The sequence below is a fragment of the Sabethes cyaneus genome, chromosome 2, assembly GCF_943734655.1.
Source record: "Sabethes cyaneus chromosome 2, idSabCyanKW18_F2, whole genome shotgun sequence".
NCBI lineage: Eukaryota > Metazoa > Arthropoda > Insecta > Diptera > Culicidae > Sabethes > Sabethes cyaneus.
The window spans coordinates 90,562,784-90,579,955 of NC_071354.1; the positions used below are offsets into that span (position 1 = coordinate 90,562,784).

At 42.2% G+C, this 17,172-nt stretch overlaps 1 protein-coding gene across 1 annotated transcript in view; it reads left to right on the forward strand.

Moving 5' to 3' along the window:
* LOC128735679 (uncharacterized) overlaps positions 1 to 8,692 on the forward strand; it is a 66,118-nt gene extending 57,426 nt beyond the window's left edge. The window contains exons 18-21 of the mRNA XM_053830163.1: positions 7,351 to 8,044; positions 8,116 to 8,245; positions 8,308 to 8,440; positions 8,606 to 8,692. Of these exons, the coding sequence (XP_053686138.1) occupies positions 7,351 to 8,044; positions 8,116 to 8,245; positions 8,308 to 8,440; positions 8,606 to 8,692 (1,044 nt within the window). The remainder of the gene's footprint in view (positions 1 to 7,350; positions 8,045 to 8,115; positions 8,246 to 8,307; positions 8,441 to 8,605) is intronic.
* Positions 8,693 to 17,172: the final 8,480 nt, after the last annotated feature.

Here is a 17,172-nt window from a genome sequence, read left to right on the forward strand (position 1 = left end):
AATGCTGACCAGATACATTATTGCTTTAGAGGATAATCGGTTTAATGAGCCTTTTTATATACAAGAAACACTTTATTTGTTTAGTCTGTTCCGCTGAACGCTTCCGAATCTCACAGCTGGTGTCATTGACTCCCGTCACCAATGAGCCTAAGAGGACAAGTTCGTCAGCTACCTCGAACCTATCGCTGTCGATCATTATAGTACTACCTAAGCGGTGTCGTTCGACCAAAGTAGTGCATACCATCTATCAAAAAACAAAATGCTTAAAATGCTTAATCAGCTGCTCGGGATGCTGTTCCCGTTCATGACTTTCAATAGCTCTTTGTGGTCTATAGTATCATATGCAGCTTTGTAGTCCATGAACAAATGGTGCACAGGGACTCTAAATTCACGACCTTTTTGCAGGAATGTTATGATCGGTCGTTGACTTCCTTTCTACGAAACCGCTATGAAAACATTGCGAACAAAACAGTTTGCAATTTTGCAATCGCAAGTTGCATAGCAGTTTTTGCAAAAGTAATGAATATGTTCGAACTCGGCGGAACGTGATTTTGGAAATTGCTTTGTAGGCGATCGACGATTGTTCCACCGACAAAGTTGCTTTCTCCACGGTCACTTTCTGCTACCTCGTGATCCTCCGTCAAGATATTATCATTCTTACCCCAACACGTTTCAACTTATGGCATAAAGCCTTGATGAGATCCGTAGTGTTTCTGGTAGTACTATCGATCAATGCAGCTGCTCCAGCTCAGCACACTCCTCCTTCTCTAGGTAGCACTTTTTCTTCTGGAAGATTAGGGTTTGCTGCATTTTCTTCTGTTGACGTTCTGATGCCGCCCACGCAGTGTTCTAATCTCCGTAGCCAAGTTGCAGTAGCCAACCTCCGCTACTTTACATACATACATGTAAAATGAACAGACTAACAGACGTAACACTGAAGCCTCATTCCATCGTCAATAAAAACGACCATTTCAAATTTTCGCTTAAACCAAGACTTAAACAACAGTCGCTGCGCGAAAACGCCGCTCGCCTGCGCTGGCGCTGTTGTCAAATAATATACAAGTAAATTTATAGCATTGCTAAATTTATAGCAACCTGTTCTGGCGTAGCGCGAAAACTGCACCAGGTGACGCAACTGTTTTCTACAAGTTTTAGGGATGTCATTGAAACGATGTTTTGTTAGAAAATTTGTTCGAAGTGTTACGTCTGTTAGTCTGTGATAATATATTGCAGTACTTAATATAGCGGAGATTGGGTGCGCATACCTGCGCCCCTTTAAAATAAAGCCCCTTAAAATTTGTTTGAAAATTAGACAAAAGTGAGAACAGCTCGAAACCCCAAAAGAGTAGAGCTGCACTTCTTTCAGCAGAAAGATGTATTTACATTGTATGTTAGACTTAAGAGATAGAAGTTTTCTTTCTTCGACAAAAACCCCTTAAATAATATTTGTTACAACTTTCTCTTATGCATTGTTTATTTTTGGCTTCAAATAAAAAAGTTAAATTGATTAATTTTTGACCCACCCACTTAATGCAAATCCGCAAAACCAAAAAGCATGTGAGATTTCGTAATGATAGTTCCATCCCTTTCCACGTTTGCCCTTCGTTATGCACCTTCCGAGGCAATGTTGAATAGCAGGTTAGAGAGTGCATCCCCTTGCTTCAGCCCATCCAACGTCACGAAAGCAGCTGAGGTCTCACCCGCTATCCTAACGTATGATTTGGATCCGTCCAGCGTCGCACGAATCAGCGTAACTAGTTTCGACGGAAAACCATGCTCTAGCATTATCTGTCACAGCTCATTTCGTTTAACTGAATCGTACGCCGCTTTAAAGTCCACAAACAGATGGTGCGTCTGCAAGTTGTACTCCCGGAACTTGTCTAGCAACTGACGCAGGGTAAACATCTGATCCGCCGTGGAGCGACCCTCACGAAAACCAGCTTGGTACTCGCCGACGAAGGACTCCGCTAACGGTCTCAGTCTGCAGAACAGGATACGGAAAAGCACCTTGTAGGCAGAATTGAGCAATGTAATTGCTCGATAGTTTTTACACTCCAGTCGTTGTCCCTTTTTGAAAATTGGGCAAATGAGGTCATCCAACCACTCCTCCGACATTTGTTCTTCCTCCCAGATCCTGACAATGAACCGGTGGATTGCTTCGTACAGCCGCTCGCTCCCCGCTTTTAGAAGTTCAGCCGGGATGCCGTCCTTCCCAGCGGCCTTACCGTTTTTCAGCTCACTGATGGCCTTTTTAACCTCCTTCTGTGTCGGTGGCTCCACAGCTTGACCATCGCTTACGATTCCTATCCTGTCCCTTCTGATCTCCGCATTTACCTCTCCATTTAACAGTGTCTGAAAGTGCTCCTTCCACTTGGCTGCTACCGCCGTTTTGTCGGTAAGCAGGTTGCCAGCATTATCATTGCACATCACAGGCATGGCAAAATTCCTGCATCTCACCGTTTTAAAGAAACTCCGTGTGTCGTTACTGGCGTATCGCTCCTATGCGCCGGCGAGCACGTGCTCCTCGTATTCGCGTTTCTTTAGACGATGGATTTTGTTTTCCGCAGCTCTAGTCTCTCTGTACCTCTCACTGTTTTGACGCGTTGCCGCAGTGAGCATGCGACTCCTGGCCTGGTTCTTTTCGTCTGTCACTCCCTGGCATTCGTCATCAAACCAGCTGTCACGCTGTCTTCCACGCGTCGTGCCTACCACCTCTCTCGCAGCTGTTTCGATGACGATGGCACCCTTTTATATTTTCTCCTTCTACCTACTGTTCTGCGATTCGTTGGTCAAGCTTCCTGGCGTACTCCACTACTACGCCGTCTACCGTTAACCGCTGGATGTTGAAACGCAGCGTCCTCTCAGTGCGAGCTTTCGCCGTGTTCGACAGCCTTGCGCGAATCTTACTCACTACGAGATAGGGGTCAGAGTCGATATTTGGTCCCCGAAAAGACCGTACATCGATAACATCCAAAAAGTGTCGACCGTCAATCAATACATGATCGATCTGAGAGCTAGAGTCTCCGTTTGGATGCCTCCAGGCGTGTTTCCGAATATTCAAACGTGGAAAGTAGGTGCTACAGATGGCCATTCCTCTGGCCGCGGCAAAATTTATAAGCCTCAGACCGTTATCATTGATCGACAGATGAAGGCTATGTCTTCCAATAACTGGTCGGAAGAATTCCTCCCTCCTGATGTGCACGTTTGCATCTCACGCTTTACAGAACACTAATCCTCCCGGTGGCCCTGCACGGATATGAATCATGGACTGGAGGTGTGTTGAAAAAGGTCAATGGTTCGTACATTCAGGATTTGCGGAAACGAGAGTTTGGATGGTGACCTATTAGTCCTCAAATGTGCAGGTTGAAATTAAGGGTTGGCTTTTTAACTGAGCTGCCGTATTCCAATCCCTCCGAACACAGGCGTACGTCCTCTTCGACAGCGCACATCCATCGGGTACAGGGTATTCCCCGAACTCTTCCTGGTTCTCTGCTGAAAATAGTTTTGGCAACTCTTTCATTGGGCATCCTGGCTACGTCCCCAGCCCACCGCACCCTGCTACATTGTATCAATGATAATAAATAGACAGGTTAGGAGGAAAAACGTATTTGATTATATTACACACTTAAACGATTCGGTAAAATTTACCGAAATCTAAACAGCAGAACGTTCGGTAATTTTTTTTATTGCACCAAATATTACTAATGATCTGTAAACGTCGATTGGCACCATCGAAATTTTTACCGAACGTTCAGCTGTTTAGATTTCGGTAAAATTTTACCGAATTCGGTGCTTTTTATTAAGTGTGTATTAAGAAAACTGATACAACAAACTATGTGCTCATGGCAACTAAAAAATTTCAATTCAAACTATAACAACAAAACGAACGTTGCGATGTAGTTTCCGAGCGCTTCGATTGCTTTTACTGCATGATACAAGCGAGGTGCCAATACACCAGTACGATCTGCCTAACCTGTGCTATATTATCATTGACATTGTACTACCTTCATTGGCGAAACTAACGCTTATTTTTAGGGGGGGGGGGGGCTAAAGCCCACGGCATTTTTTTTATCATTTTATTTGGTCGGCCAGGTCCATTTTCTAGGGGGGGCTAAATCTCTCCTAGGGATGGCTTAACCCCCCTAGCCCCCCCTAGTTCCGCCAATGACTACCTTCGGCATATTCGTATACTTGATACGGCTCGTATCTATGCGTCTGCGTCAGACTCCATTTTCCATTTTGCCATCAAATATAGATCGCAAAATTTCACGCTCAAAAACCCCAAGCACTCATCGGTCAGCTTCCTTTAGCGTCCCTCCAGACCTTGTCAAACTAGCAGCTCTTCAATATGTTGATGAAGACAGCTCCACGTTGCGAGTTTCCAGTCCAGTCCGTTTTCGTCGCATTAGTCTATTCTGGTTGTTCCGGCCCGAATTCTCTTGTTTATTTATTTATTTACAAGTCTTCGAATTAATCGTACAGACTGTTCCTACTATTTAATCTACGTTTAAAAATTGTTCTACTAATGTTAAAGTCATAGCACTCAGATACATTTTTGAAATTTCTGCAACACATATCAAATGGATTGTTTCGGCCACATGTAGTACGGTACACTGGAAGCCTCAGGAAGTTAGTCCGCCGGGTAAACCTTTGGGGGCACGATGAAACGAACTCGGCTGAGCAACTCGGGGCAATCAATATTGTTATCCAGAAGATCAAATATGAAAAGCTGTTGTAGCAGTATCCTCCTACTTGTTAGTGTGGGCAAGCGAAGAAGCGCGCATCTGTTTTCGTAAAAAGGTAGACGGATTGGATCACGCCAGGGCAGCAATCGTAGGGCGTATCGAATAAAGTGGCGTGGGATTCGTTCGATGCGATTGACTTGCAGAGCCTGGTAGGGAGCCCACACTAATACACCATACTCGAGTACGCTGCGGACAAGTGCACAATACAATGACTTTAAGGTTCAAACACAGGCAATTAATTTTCATGATGATCATGATTACCGCTGAGTGCGTACATACGCATTCAATGCACACACCACTAAAGCACTTTTTCTTCTCGATTTTGTATAGCCCTACCGTAATTTCTACAACTTGTTTCTGAAAAAAGAAACAGTTTATACGGAAAATATACCCCACTTTTGTTGAAATTGAGTGAGGTATTACATTTATTCGTTGTTATCCTAGTCGTCAGCATAAAGCCAACTCGATCATCAGTTACTCATCGCCAATTTCCCATGCGTCTTTGAAGTCACAAGTCGCATTTGACCTATCAGCATCTTTGGCTCGAGCAGCACGTTCCTCACAATCATGTGGAAGATTTGTGCCTCCTTTTTTTTGACGCATTTGACCTAGCCGAGCCATCTCGCATGTTGAGCCCCACTGTTACTCGCGTAGGCAGTTTCTGTTTCGTCGTACTATCATCCGGCATTCTTACGACGCGTCCACCATGGCTTACCAACTTTTGCTAGCTGTACGATGGGAATCTCTCCCAGTAGTGCCTGTAGCTCGTGGTTCAGATGCCTCCGCCACTCTCTACTTTTAGTTTCCACTTTTACTCCACTAAAAATTATCCGCAGTACCTTACGCAACCGAACACAGAAATGGCGCATACATCGAAGGGACCCGAGAGTGTCTCCGAGAGGCGTATGAAACTCATCAATTGATCCAGTGTAGCTCTGCTCAGTCGCGTCAGTTTGTCTAGAAAACCGTGTTCGTACATTATCTATTCCATAGCTGGTTTCGAGCGACTTTATCAAATGCTACTTTGAAAACATTAAAAATGTGATGAGTGGCACGTTGTGTTCCCGAATTTTTTGCAAGATCTGTTGGATGGTAAAAATTTGGTTCATAGTGGCGCAAGGGGTTGGAGTGCCACTTACCAACTGAACTTTCCAATATATTTGTGGCCTCATATCGAAATTTCCCAGTTACATCCAGTCTACCATTCTCCTCACCAAGCGCTCATCTACTTTATTAAAAAAAATAGACACTCGAAAGCTCGAAAGTGCCCTCCTTCCTTGTCAGCATATGGCCGAGTTCCCACCGGTTTTGGTAATCCGATGTCGGAATCACGTTAATTTTATGCTGTGAAAAAATATACCTAGCAAAACGCTGTCAAACGTTTGTATATGCGACCACTAACATTACCGCAATCGCTAAAGTCAGCTTTTCGGGGTTTCTTCCATTAGATTTCTAGCTTGATCTCGGAATAAACATCTGTTAAAAGTCAGTGGGATTGTTCGCTAGCAGATGTTTGCTGTGTCTGTCAAGATTTCAAATTTATCATCAAATATTAACAACTGTAAATTAATTTTAAGCCCGCTAGACGTTTTATATAAGATTAAGAATTTTAATTACGTTTTCTGAGGTTGACAAATTGTTAACTCATAAACAGTATAATTTCATAATTGTTTTAATAGTTCAGTTAAATTACTGATTAATAACGCGATACTATCTTTTTAACATATTTTTCATAGCTTCTTCACATTTTATATTCAAAGCAGTTTCCTACTCTATCAATTTCAATGTTAAAAATATTTAAATAAATTTTGTCGCTTGAAATTTTTTTTTATAATTGAAAAACCCTGAAACAGAAACATTTACATTCTCTTTTATTGACTCCAGTGTTAAATTACCAACAATAATTATCGTTAGGAAGTTCCCATTCTTCAGTACGCCTAACTTGTCAAATTACCTATTTTACCTTTAACTCAGTTCACGGCTCTGCTAACAGAAACAAGCTTTTTGTAGCAATATTGACACAGCGTATCTCTATATATTTTCACCTCTCATTTTTGTGAACCCGTAGAAACAGTCGCACCCAAACACAATTAAATGACGTGAGTAGCAATCATCAATTGAACTTTTCGAACATTTGTTTAGTTGAAGTATTTTGCTCTACATTTTTTCGGCATTATTTTCCATTCCATATTAAATTCATTGATAGAAGCACCTATTATATCTGTTTAGTTTCCATTTATTCCATTTGAATAATACTTTTCAATAATTTGAACGATTCCGAATTGGCTATACACTGACGATTATTAAATACTGTCAAAGATTTGATTCTAAGTGGATTTGCTTTGGTCAATTTGAAGTAGCTTTACTGCCTGAACTTGTCCGTAGATGTTTGAGATCGAAATAAATAAAAGATAATTCCATTTTTTTACAATATCTAGATGTGTGTGCAAACCAGTTACTACGCGTTCGTTGTTTTACGATTCTGAATTAGACCGAGATAAAGATCCAATCTAGTCGTTACCGTGTTGCTACCCATTTGTAACCGTTCGTTGATTCCGTAGATATCTTATAATTAGCGGGTAATTTACTTTCGAAAAATTGGCAGGGGCAAGCTGTGGAAAGAAATCGTCCGGATTATGTGGACTTAAGAGATTCCATCGAATCCGACTCAGTAAGTACAACGCCGTCGTCAACTCCCCGAGCGGAAACGAGGGAGACGGTGAAGACGACCACGCCCGACGAAAACTATGGGAGTGTTGCTGACAGATGCTCTGCATCTGTGCTTCTCCCGAGCACCGGGATACGCTCTGCAAACGGTATCGATCGTTTCGGGGCGAGTTCCGGTGCTGCGCCGATCCTCACGTTGCCTCCTCCGCCGTCTACCGACCCACCACCACACCCATACGGTCTGAGTCCACGACTGGAGATGCGTTTGGCACTCAATCACGACATCCTCGGCGACGAAGACCTGATCAGCTACAACCCTGGGCCGAATCTGACTTCGCTTCTGGGGCAAGACCTCTCCACATACCATCGAATGAGCGGGAAGGATATAATCATGAATCGGATAATATCGCGGGTCAACAGCTACAGCAGCATCCCCGCGGCAGTAGCCAAACTTTCCTCCACCTCCAATCAACAGATTCATCCAGTAAGTTCCAGCAGTTCAATGCAACCAGTGAAAAACGGAACGAGCTCATCATATCAACAAAACAATTCAAAAATGGATACACCTACACCGAATCGCAAAAAGCCGCAAAACCCGGCTACCTGGAGCAGTTCTGGGTCTGTGGAGCGAGGTAAGAAGGACGGTTCTTTCGTAAAAGAAATGTAAACAATAAACAACCTAACTTCACCTGTTCTATTGCAGAAGAAAAGACTCTGTCGGACCTGGAACGCCTGGCGAGGCGCGAGAAAGTTTACTGTATGACCCAACTCAATCAAAACGGCTCCCACCTGAAGCATACAGCTAGTTTCAATCGATCCAAATCTTCCAAACTGTAGGTGTGATGAAGTTCAGCGCTTTTTACATTTAGCAATAGCTATTAAATCTTTTCCGCAGATTCAATTTTCTGTCGCGACGCAACTCGGAGAACCAACTGCACAGGTTTTTCAGCACGTCGAAAGACAGCGGTGAAGATGTTCCTACTTCGCATTCGGACTCGAGCCGGATGAATTCACCTCGAAAGGAAAATGTGAGTAATTATCTACTTTAGTATGCTGCAGATTTTGTTTTTGTTACCAATTTGAACTGGGAAGCCTTATCTTTATGCATTACCCTGAAACAGGTTGTTTCTATCAACAACTGGAAAGGTTTCTATCTGATATGTAACGTAATTTTTTTTCTCTAAATTCACCAGGACAAATCATTAGATCGAAGGTTTTGGAAACAGCTTAGTAGACGACGGCGTGCCAGCTTGCATGAGCTTACAGCTAGCGAATCATAGATTTCATGACGATACGTTTAGAAACATGTAAGGAGTGATCGCTTGTTAGTTACGAACGAGACGAAAGCCATATATTTATTCGAAACCAAAAATGTATGTGAAGTAAAGCTAGAAAGAGAAAAAAAACACTTTGTCCTACTACTAAGCTCAACTCAGCCGATCTACCTAACTTTAGCTATGTCGTACTATTGTAAAGCCGATTAGTTCAATATTAGATAGCATGTTATGAAAAAAAAACACTGTTTGTTGTAACGCATCTTCCTCTTCGTCCCCTCTATCTGGATTGTGTCTGTTGGTTTGATTTTATAATGGTTGAAATTGTTAACAAAAAATAGTAGGGTAAACAGGAAAGTTTGAGTCAATTAAATCGAATTTGCAACAGAAAGGTGATTGTGATGAGAGCTGATTCTATCTATCGATAATCAACATTAAAGTACCGTTGGTGGAATGGTCTAGTTTTCGAATAAAATCTTATAAAACAATAATTAGAGTATAGATTAGCATGACGGCGTAAACCCGAGGGTCATTGATGAGTTGAAGAAACAATTAAGCGAATCAATTCGTGATACTAGAAAGTAAAACATCTTTTAACTTTTACATAGCTATACCAGCATCAAAATTGATTCAACTGTACAATATCGAGAGCGTAGAAAGAAAAGTTTTCTGTGTATTTTACGGTATATTTTAGAAGCACAATTTGTTAATATTGCAAAGAAAGCACAATTCAGAGAAAGATTTATTAATGCAGTTATTGAAGCGTACAACAAACGCTTCTGGAACGATTTTTTAATGTTTTGTAAACTTTTAACTGTGTTTAGTGGCATCTATAAACACGAAAATTTGTTTTCTAGTTAAGTGTTTTTAAAACAGCAGCTATTTCTGAACTGGTCAATTTCATACCATTTACAAATGTCCCGTCCTCATGTTTTGTAGCAATATTTTAAGCATTGTCGATCGCAGCAACATTCACAAAGTCTATTTATGCCAAAGTTTCTTAGTTGCATTCAAACGTCCAATAAAATTTAAAAAATCCGTCAATCTTAATTATGTAATTTTTAATAGAAATTTTCAGAATTTAATACTATTAACCGTAAAACGAAAAGTTTTAAAGGTTTTAACTGATAAATAAAAAAAACAGAAACGCCAAATCAGCAGCTTTACCAACAAGATGATCACATAGGACTTTCATAACGTCACGAGAGATTCAGAATATCTAAAATTATCAGCAGTTTTATAACTCAGTCCACATTTGCATTAAAACGTCACAACATGAAAATCAAAATCAAAGAAAAAGTTTTTCTAGCTACTCATTCAGCTGAAGTACGTACAATACAAATCTATACGCAGCAAAAAAAAACTAGAATTGCAACTAGTTTGGCAGATCTCCATTGCATTTCATAACTAGATGAGAATAAAACAACTAAAAAGTATTGTGCACTAGATCAACAACAGATGATTATCAAGTAAAGTAAACATATTTTGCCTTACGACATCGCAATTTACATTCTCAAACACTAACTGGAATACATACATGACCGTAGCAGCCACAGCGATAGCGTAGATGAACTCATCATGTTTAACTTGATCCGGCGGAAGAGAAAGAAAAACAAAACATTAATAAAACTCACTTTGATAATAGTAAATCGTGTAGCGTTTTTGGTTGAATATCACCAATACTAAAGTCTGTTCTAGTTAGTATTTGGCCGCTTCTTTCTAGTTACTGCTTCGCCTGCAGTCATCGTACAAAGAAACAAAAAGTTATCGACGATGGAATTCGAGCGACGTGAAAAAATCCTTTGAAAACCCAACGTGGTAAGGAGAAACAAACGCTAAGGCTCACAACTTTCTTAAATCGACGGAAAATACTTTGCATTGGTGTAAAGCAACTTTGCCGAACAGCTTGAGCTTAGGAGTTGCCACCTGGTGGAACCGTCGAAAAGCAATAAATCGGCATCAAAAACGTCTGTATCACGACCAGTGACGAAATCATAGACAAAATTGGTAGCATGCAGAGGGCGTAGATTTCGAATGAAAGGAGGATGATCGACGAGCGGAGACGGGCGAAAGCCACTGAGCGAGCGCAAACCAGAGCGGCTAAGACAGCTGCCTGTCATCGATTCGCCGAACTGGAGAGGGAGAAAGCGCCAAGATGAATACTATGATACCGCGAAAGGACAAAGCTTGTCAGTTACTGACTGACCGTATAGAAAACCTTAAAAGGGACTAAACATTTTGAAAAACTCTTTCCAGTTTCAAATGTCAGAGACTGGAAAAACCTGTAGCGGACAATTTGCTGCATTATTCGCGGCATCAATGGATGAAATTCAGATAGCAATCAAAAGTATTCAAGTTTCTGGAGCGTCTTAGTAGAATAGGAAACCTGAAATTGAGTATAAGAAAACTTTTTTCAAATGAAATTCTTCTATTCAAATATATGAAATCCAACAGAGCGCCAGGAACAGACTGCATTTCAACCGAGATGCTGTAAGCGTCGGTAGGCTCCGCTATGAAGGTTTTAGGGATTTATTTGTTTATTTTATTCGTTTGTTTACTGTTTCATTAAAAAGTAAGAAATGTTTGTATTGGTTAATGTTAATTCCCACAACAGTTAGAAATAGGGCCATATACCCCAAGCACGCAGCCCACCACCCATTGAGTTTCCACCCGCTGCCACCAGGGGAAAAACAGGCAGAAAGCTGGACACCACTCACAGGCTGTAGGTGGCGAAAAGATGACAATCGAAGACTGTTTATATACAAGGCGAGGGCAACGTCCTCACGGCTAAGGGGAATAACCTGCAGGCATTAAAAAGGACTTGTGCATATTATGTTGGTCGAAACAGTCAACAAGTAAACGTATAATACGTGAAAAAGTGATACAATTTAAAGACCAAGTGCAAATACTATTGCTCAAAGAGCTATCTATCAACTACGCTAATTGGACTGCAGAATCCCGCTGGATCATCTTCGGAAAGCTTTATCGCCAGCGTCGTAGTGTGATCACCGTTACACCGCTGGTAGAATTGGATTGAGCGGCTCCCGATCCCGGCAATAGTGTCCGTTTGAAGTTGCACTTGGCGGCAAGGGCCGCAGTATAACGGAAGTTTGTAGTGGTGGAAGCGGAAGGAGAGGAGCGAAACAGAATGGATTCTGGAGGAAACAAGGAAGGTGTGCTGTTGAAACGGGGCCCCGTTAACGAGAAAAGATAAGAAGGTTAGATAGTTTTAAGAAAGTGGGAAGAGTGAAAGAAACTGTAGTGAACGAGAATAAATTTGTGAACCTTTTTGAACCAAGTAAGAGTTTTGCATTGGCGACTGCGAGCATTTCCCTTTACCCGCGAAAACTAGGATAAGCAGGCCGACCCTGAGGCATTGGTTCAGGGGGTCCATACCACGCTCGTGGCTGTGCATAGCGATAACTTACAATGCTCAAGGCTGACCCATCTTTAGCAGCATACATCAGCTATTCAGCATCGTATGGGAAAACGCAACTTTTCCAGTGGACTGGATACAGAGTATATTGATCAAAGTCCCTAAAAAGAAGACTCAACTGCATGCCGCAACTTGTACGGCACCACGTTGCTCTGTATTACTCTTAAAGTATTTTGTAAGGTAATTCTTAACCGGATCCAGAAGAAGACCGACGCTACTCTTCGGCGGCAGTAAGCTGGAATCTGTATTGGACGATCAAGTGTAGAGCATATCACAACGCTGCTTATTACATTACAACGAATTCCAAGACTGTCTTCTGCCTACAGAGTCGTAATGGCAAAGACCAAGGTCGTGATGGTGCCCGCAGAGCGATCGCAGGAGGTGGTGGAGCGGATCATCGAGGACCTCTTTCCGCGCCACGAGCTAAGGCCCTGGCCGCAGACCACTGAGTCGTCCCACGGCCGACGTTCCAGTATCTCAGACCATAGCGTAGGATGGTCAGTCTCCATGCCGAACATCCAAAGTAACGTGGGCGACGGAGGTTTAGAGGTCGGGGAGGATGCGACGGTTACGAACGAGGAACTCATTGAGCTAAATCCCTAATGATGAGCTAAACACCGGGGCCAGACGGAATCCCGAATATGGCCATTAAAGCGGCTATTCTAGAGGCTCCCGAACTATTCGGGGCAGTAATGAGTAGATGCCTGGAAGTTGGTCACTTCCCGGACAGATGGAAGCGACAGAACCTGGTCCTATTGCCAAGCCGGGAAAACCTGCGGGTGTCCCCTCGTCATATAGGCCGATCTGTTTGCTCGATACTGCCGGCAAGGTGCCTGAGAGGGTTATCCTTAACAGACTCGTACAGTATACGGAGGGTACAAACGGTCTGTCAAGGAACCAATTCGGCTTCCGTAAAGGCAAATCTACGGTGGATGCCATCTTGTCTGTCACTAAGACAGCCGAGGTGGCAATTCAGCGTAAGAGGGCGGTCCACTGTTGCGCAGTTGTCACGCTCGACGTGAGAAATGCGTTTAATAGCGCTAGTTGGGACTCCACAGCTTACTCGCTTCGGAACGTCCAAGTGCCGGTGTCGCTGTACAGGATTCTGGAAAATTATTTCCAGAATCGTGAGCTATGCTACAACACGAAGGATGATCAGAAGTGCATTCCAATCGCCGCAGGGGCTCCGCAACGTTCCATACTGGGCCCGGTGTTGTGGAACGTCAAGTATGACGAGTTTCCGCTAGGGGTTGTGATTGTCGGCTTTGCGGACGACATCACCTTGGAAGTCTACGGTGAATCTATCAGAGAAGTTGAGTTGACGGCTGCCCACTCTATAAGTATTGTTGAAGATTGGATGCGATCCAGGAAACTGGAGGTAGTGCATCATAAAACGGAGGTTATCGAGGTGAATAACCGCAGTGCGTTAAGCACAATAGGCCCTCCCTGAAGTAATACCGATAAGGTGGTGCCAGGGGGGATTGAGGCTGGAGACTCTAGCAGGGTTTTAGTGGGTCCGGATCCTGACGCTCCATTAGGGATCGTCGGGATACCTAACCTCACTCCCTGAGTTGTCTTCTCAGGTGTCTGATAGTACCGTATCTTCTAAGGTGCTCAGCAGATTTCCCTACTCGTTAAAAAAAGGGGTGCCTTTGCAGGTCTGCGAAACATTTGGTGCGGGTGGTACCAAACATAAACCAGGTGCTTAAATCACTGTAAATACCAAAGCCTGAATTTTCAACTCAAACATTATATCCGTATTGTTATACGTCTGTGAAACGTGGTGCGTCTCAGCTGCGCAAAAACTGCGGGTATTTATCAATCGCTGCCTGCATTATATCATTCGTGCCTCGTAGCCTGGATATTGGATATCCAAAGATGCACTCCATCGTCAATGTCACTACTGGCCGATAGCAACAGAAATTCGACAGCGTAAGGGGTATCCCACTTCAAATTGCAGCATGGAAAAATATCTGTAGAAATGTACCTGGTTGACCGATCCATAACCGTGTGCCCGCTTAACTCCACTTTATGTCTTTCTCACATTTGACATCCTTGGGATTCTGTTGTGTCTGCTTCATAATAGCCAAGTATTTTTCAATGGGACTTAGTTCTAGTGCGTTGGGAGGTTTCATGCCCTTGGGTAACAAAAGTGACTCCGTTGGCTTCGTACCACTCCAGGACACCCTTTAAATAGTGGCACGAAGCTAGATCCGGCCAAAAGATCATAGGGCCTCGTATTGCTTCAACAGAGGATTGCAGCCCCGGAAGCTGCCGGAAGTCCACCTTGACGTAACTCTCATCATCCATGAGGCTTCGTCAGCATCTGGGTGTACAGTTTCCGGGCTCGTGACTTTCCCACTGTGCTTTGCCGTTCGTCACGATCTGGAACCTTCTGCATTCTGTACGTATGCAGTCCCTCCTAGTCCTTTGCTTTCTGAACGACAGACTTGGACAGATTTAACTTTTTGGTCACATCCCTGACCGAAGCATTGGGATTCCGCTTAAACTCTTTCGCGCGTGTCAATGTGATTCTGACCACTAATAAAACATCCATTGCGACCGCATTTCTCCTTCCGTTCAATGCTCAGATCTCAGAGTATCGTAGTAACGTTAAATCACACGATTCACCGTTGAATGCACGATTCCGAGTTTTCCGATATCCTGATGAGAGAGTTGAGGATTTTCCAGGCGCTTGCGCAAAATCAATTCGCGACGTTGCTTTTCAGGAGACACCTGTCGTAGTTTGTGGCTGATGGTAGCGGCTTTACGTATTTTCCTGGCTCCTGCTGCTCTTCAGCTGCAGTCTTCTTCAGCGCCCGTCGTAAATAGCGTTCGATTGCGCTGGTCAGCTCTGCCCGCTGCTGCTATTATTCATATTAGGTATTTATCCTACAACACCATTTTTTACAATTTTCGAAAAACTGACAGTGATAAAAATACAGTGTAAACACTACACTCTAAACTACTTCTATCAAAATTTTCATGAGCAAACACCCAATAAGTAATTTTCTACGGTTTTTTTCCGTGATTTAATTTGATGTTAGACACCCTTTAAGTGGAAGTGGATCGGACATCGGGGTTGTTGACGAGAATCTGTCCTGGCGACAGATGAATCCCAATAGCGGGAAATCGTCGGCAGTGGAGATCAAGTATGTCAACAGGACATTGAAACAGAAGTTGGTTGCTAAAAACTACGCAAGGAATTTGTACCACCTAGTTCTGAACAAGTAGATACATCCACGCCGCTTTCTACGCGAAGGATACGTTCTGCGTAAATCAAAATCGCGTAAATTTAGGAAATCCCGTAACAAAAAACCTTGTAAATTCCAAAACTACCTGTAAAAATAAATGTTATGAACACATCCGCGTAAATCCCGATAATAACGTAAAAAACCGCGTAAATGCAGAAATTTGCGTGAAAATAGTCGCGTAAAAACATACCGCGTAAAAAGCGACTTCAGTGTACAACGGATGTATTTTGATGGACGACCCCAGATCAAAAATGTTACTTTGCCAAACGTGAGGTGAAGCACAAATTTGTCTTCACAGATAAAGTCGCTCGCAAGAAGATGATTTGGAAAGGCATCTGTAGTTTTGAAGAGAAAACAAGGATTCCCAACACTGGAGCAACAATGAATGAACAATTTTACAAGGAGAAGTGCCTGCAGAAGATATTTTTGCCAATCATTCGATCAAACGAAGGTCCCGTCAAATTCTGACCCGACTTAGTCTGCTGCTATTAGCGCCGGGATGTCTTAGACTTGTATGAACCGAATAATATTAATTTTATTGAAAGAATTATGAATCCACCAAATTCATCCCATCGAAACATACTGGGTAATAGTTAAACGTAAAGTAAAGTGTGGCAAAATAACCATAACATCATCTGATATGGAAAAGTGGTGAAAAAAGATGACAGATACGGTTCGGTTGACAGAAAACAATGGGAGGTTCTCGGTGAAAAGTTCAAAAGTTTATCAGAAAAGACGAAGAATAATTTTTCTAGAATTTTTTTCTTATAGCTTAATAAAGAACCTAAAAAGTATATTTTAGCAGATTTTGTACTTTATTTCCTTATAGAGATATTGGAAATCTACAAAAACTATTTTTATGCCAACGTAAGAACCGATAACTCAATATTTAGTGAACGGGACATAACACTAATAGTTCTTACAAACGGATAGTTTACCTTTTAAACCGACCGGTTTCGGGAAATATGTTTCCCATCAACGGGGTGATGTCCAACTGATTATCTTGAAGAGATGGAGCATCTACATCCTTAACTTATCAAACTGAAGAGCGGATTAGAAATCTTATGACAGACTTTAACAAGGCAATAAGGCATAAAGAGGTGTGGTAGAAGAAATCTTTTGTTGGTATTAGTAGCGAAAAATCAGTACCGAATAGACGTCAAATTACCAAAACAAATCGCACCGAACAATTTGATAGACCTACGTCACACTTGATTGTGATTTTTCGATTCCAAATTCCAGTCCAGTTAGTAAAGGTTGTTAAACCAAAAAAATGGAAATTTGCATGTTTTAATATTTCTGCGAATCAATCAATACCGCCATCCGGGATGAGATTGTACCACAGGGGTGAGATTGTGCCAGAAACCAGAAATATTTATTTGTGAAAATTTATTATGTCTATAGAAACTGGTGACCTAAATTCAAAATGATGGTGAACATAACATATTTATTCATAGCTTAGAATGGAACACAGATAATATTAGCAAATTGTTTAGCTTAAACAGGGTTTCAAAATTCGCGATCAAAAATACTCGGAAATAACGCTTGTAAAAAATGTTCCGCATAAACCAACCCAAACAAGAAATCGTATCAACTAGCTATTTTGAAGGTATATAAACTAATCATTTACAATGTATTGAAAGGTTATTATGCGTTGGATAAGTTTTGATTACGAAAATAATATTTTTTGAAACTTTACTTTTCGAGCTTCACGAGGGTGAGATTGTGCCAAGCCATAATGATCGATCCAATTTGTGGATTTCACATACACAACAAAAATACGTCAGTACACTCAC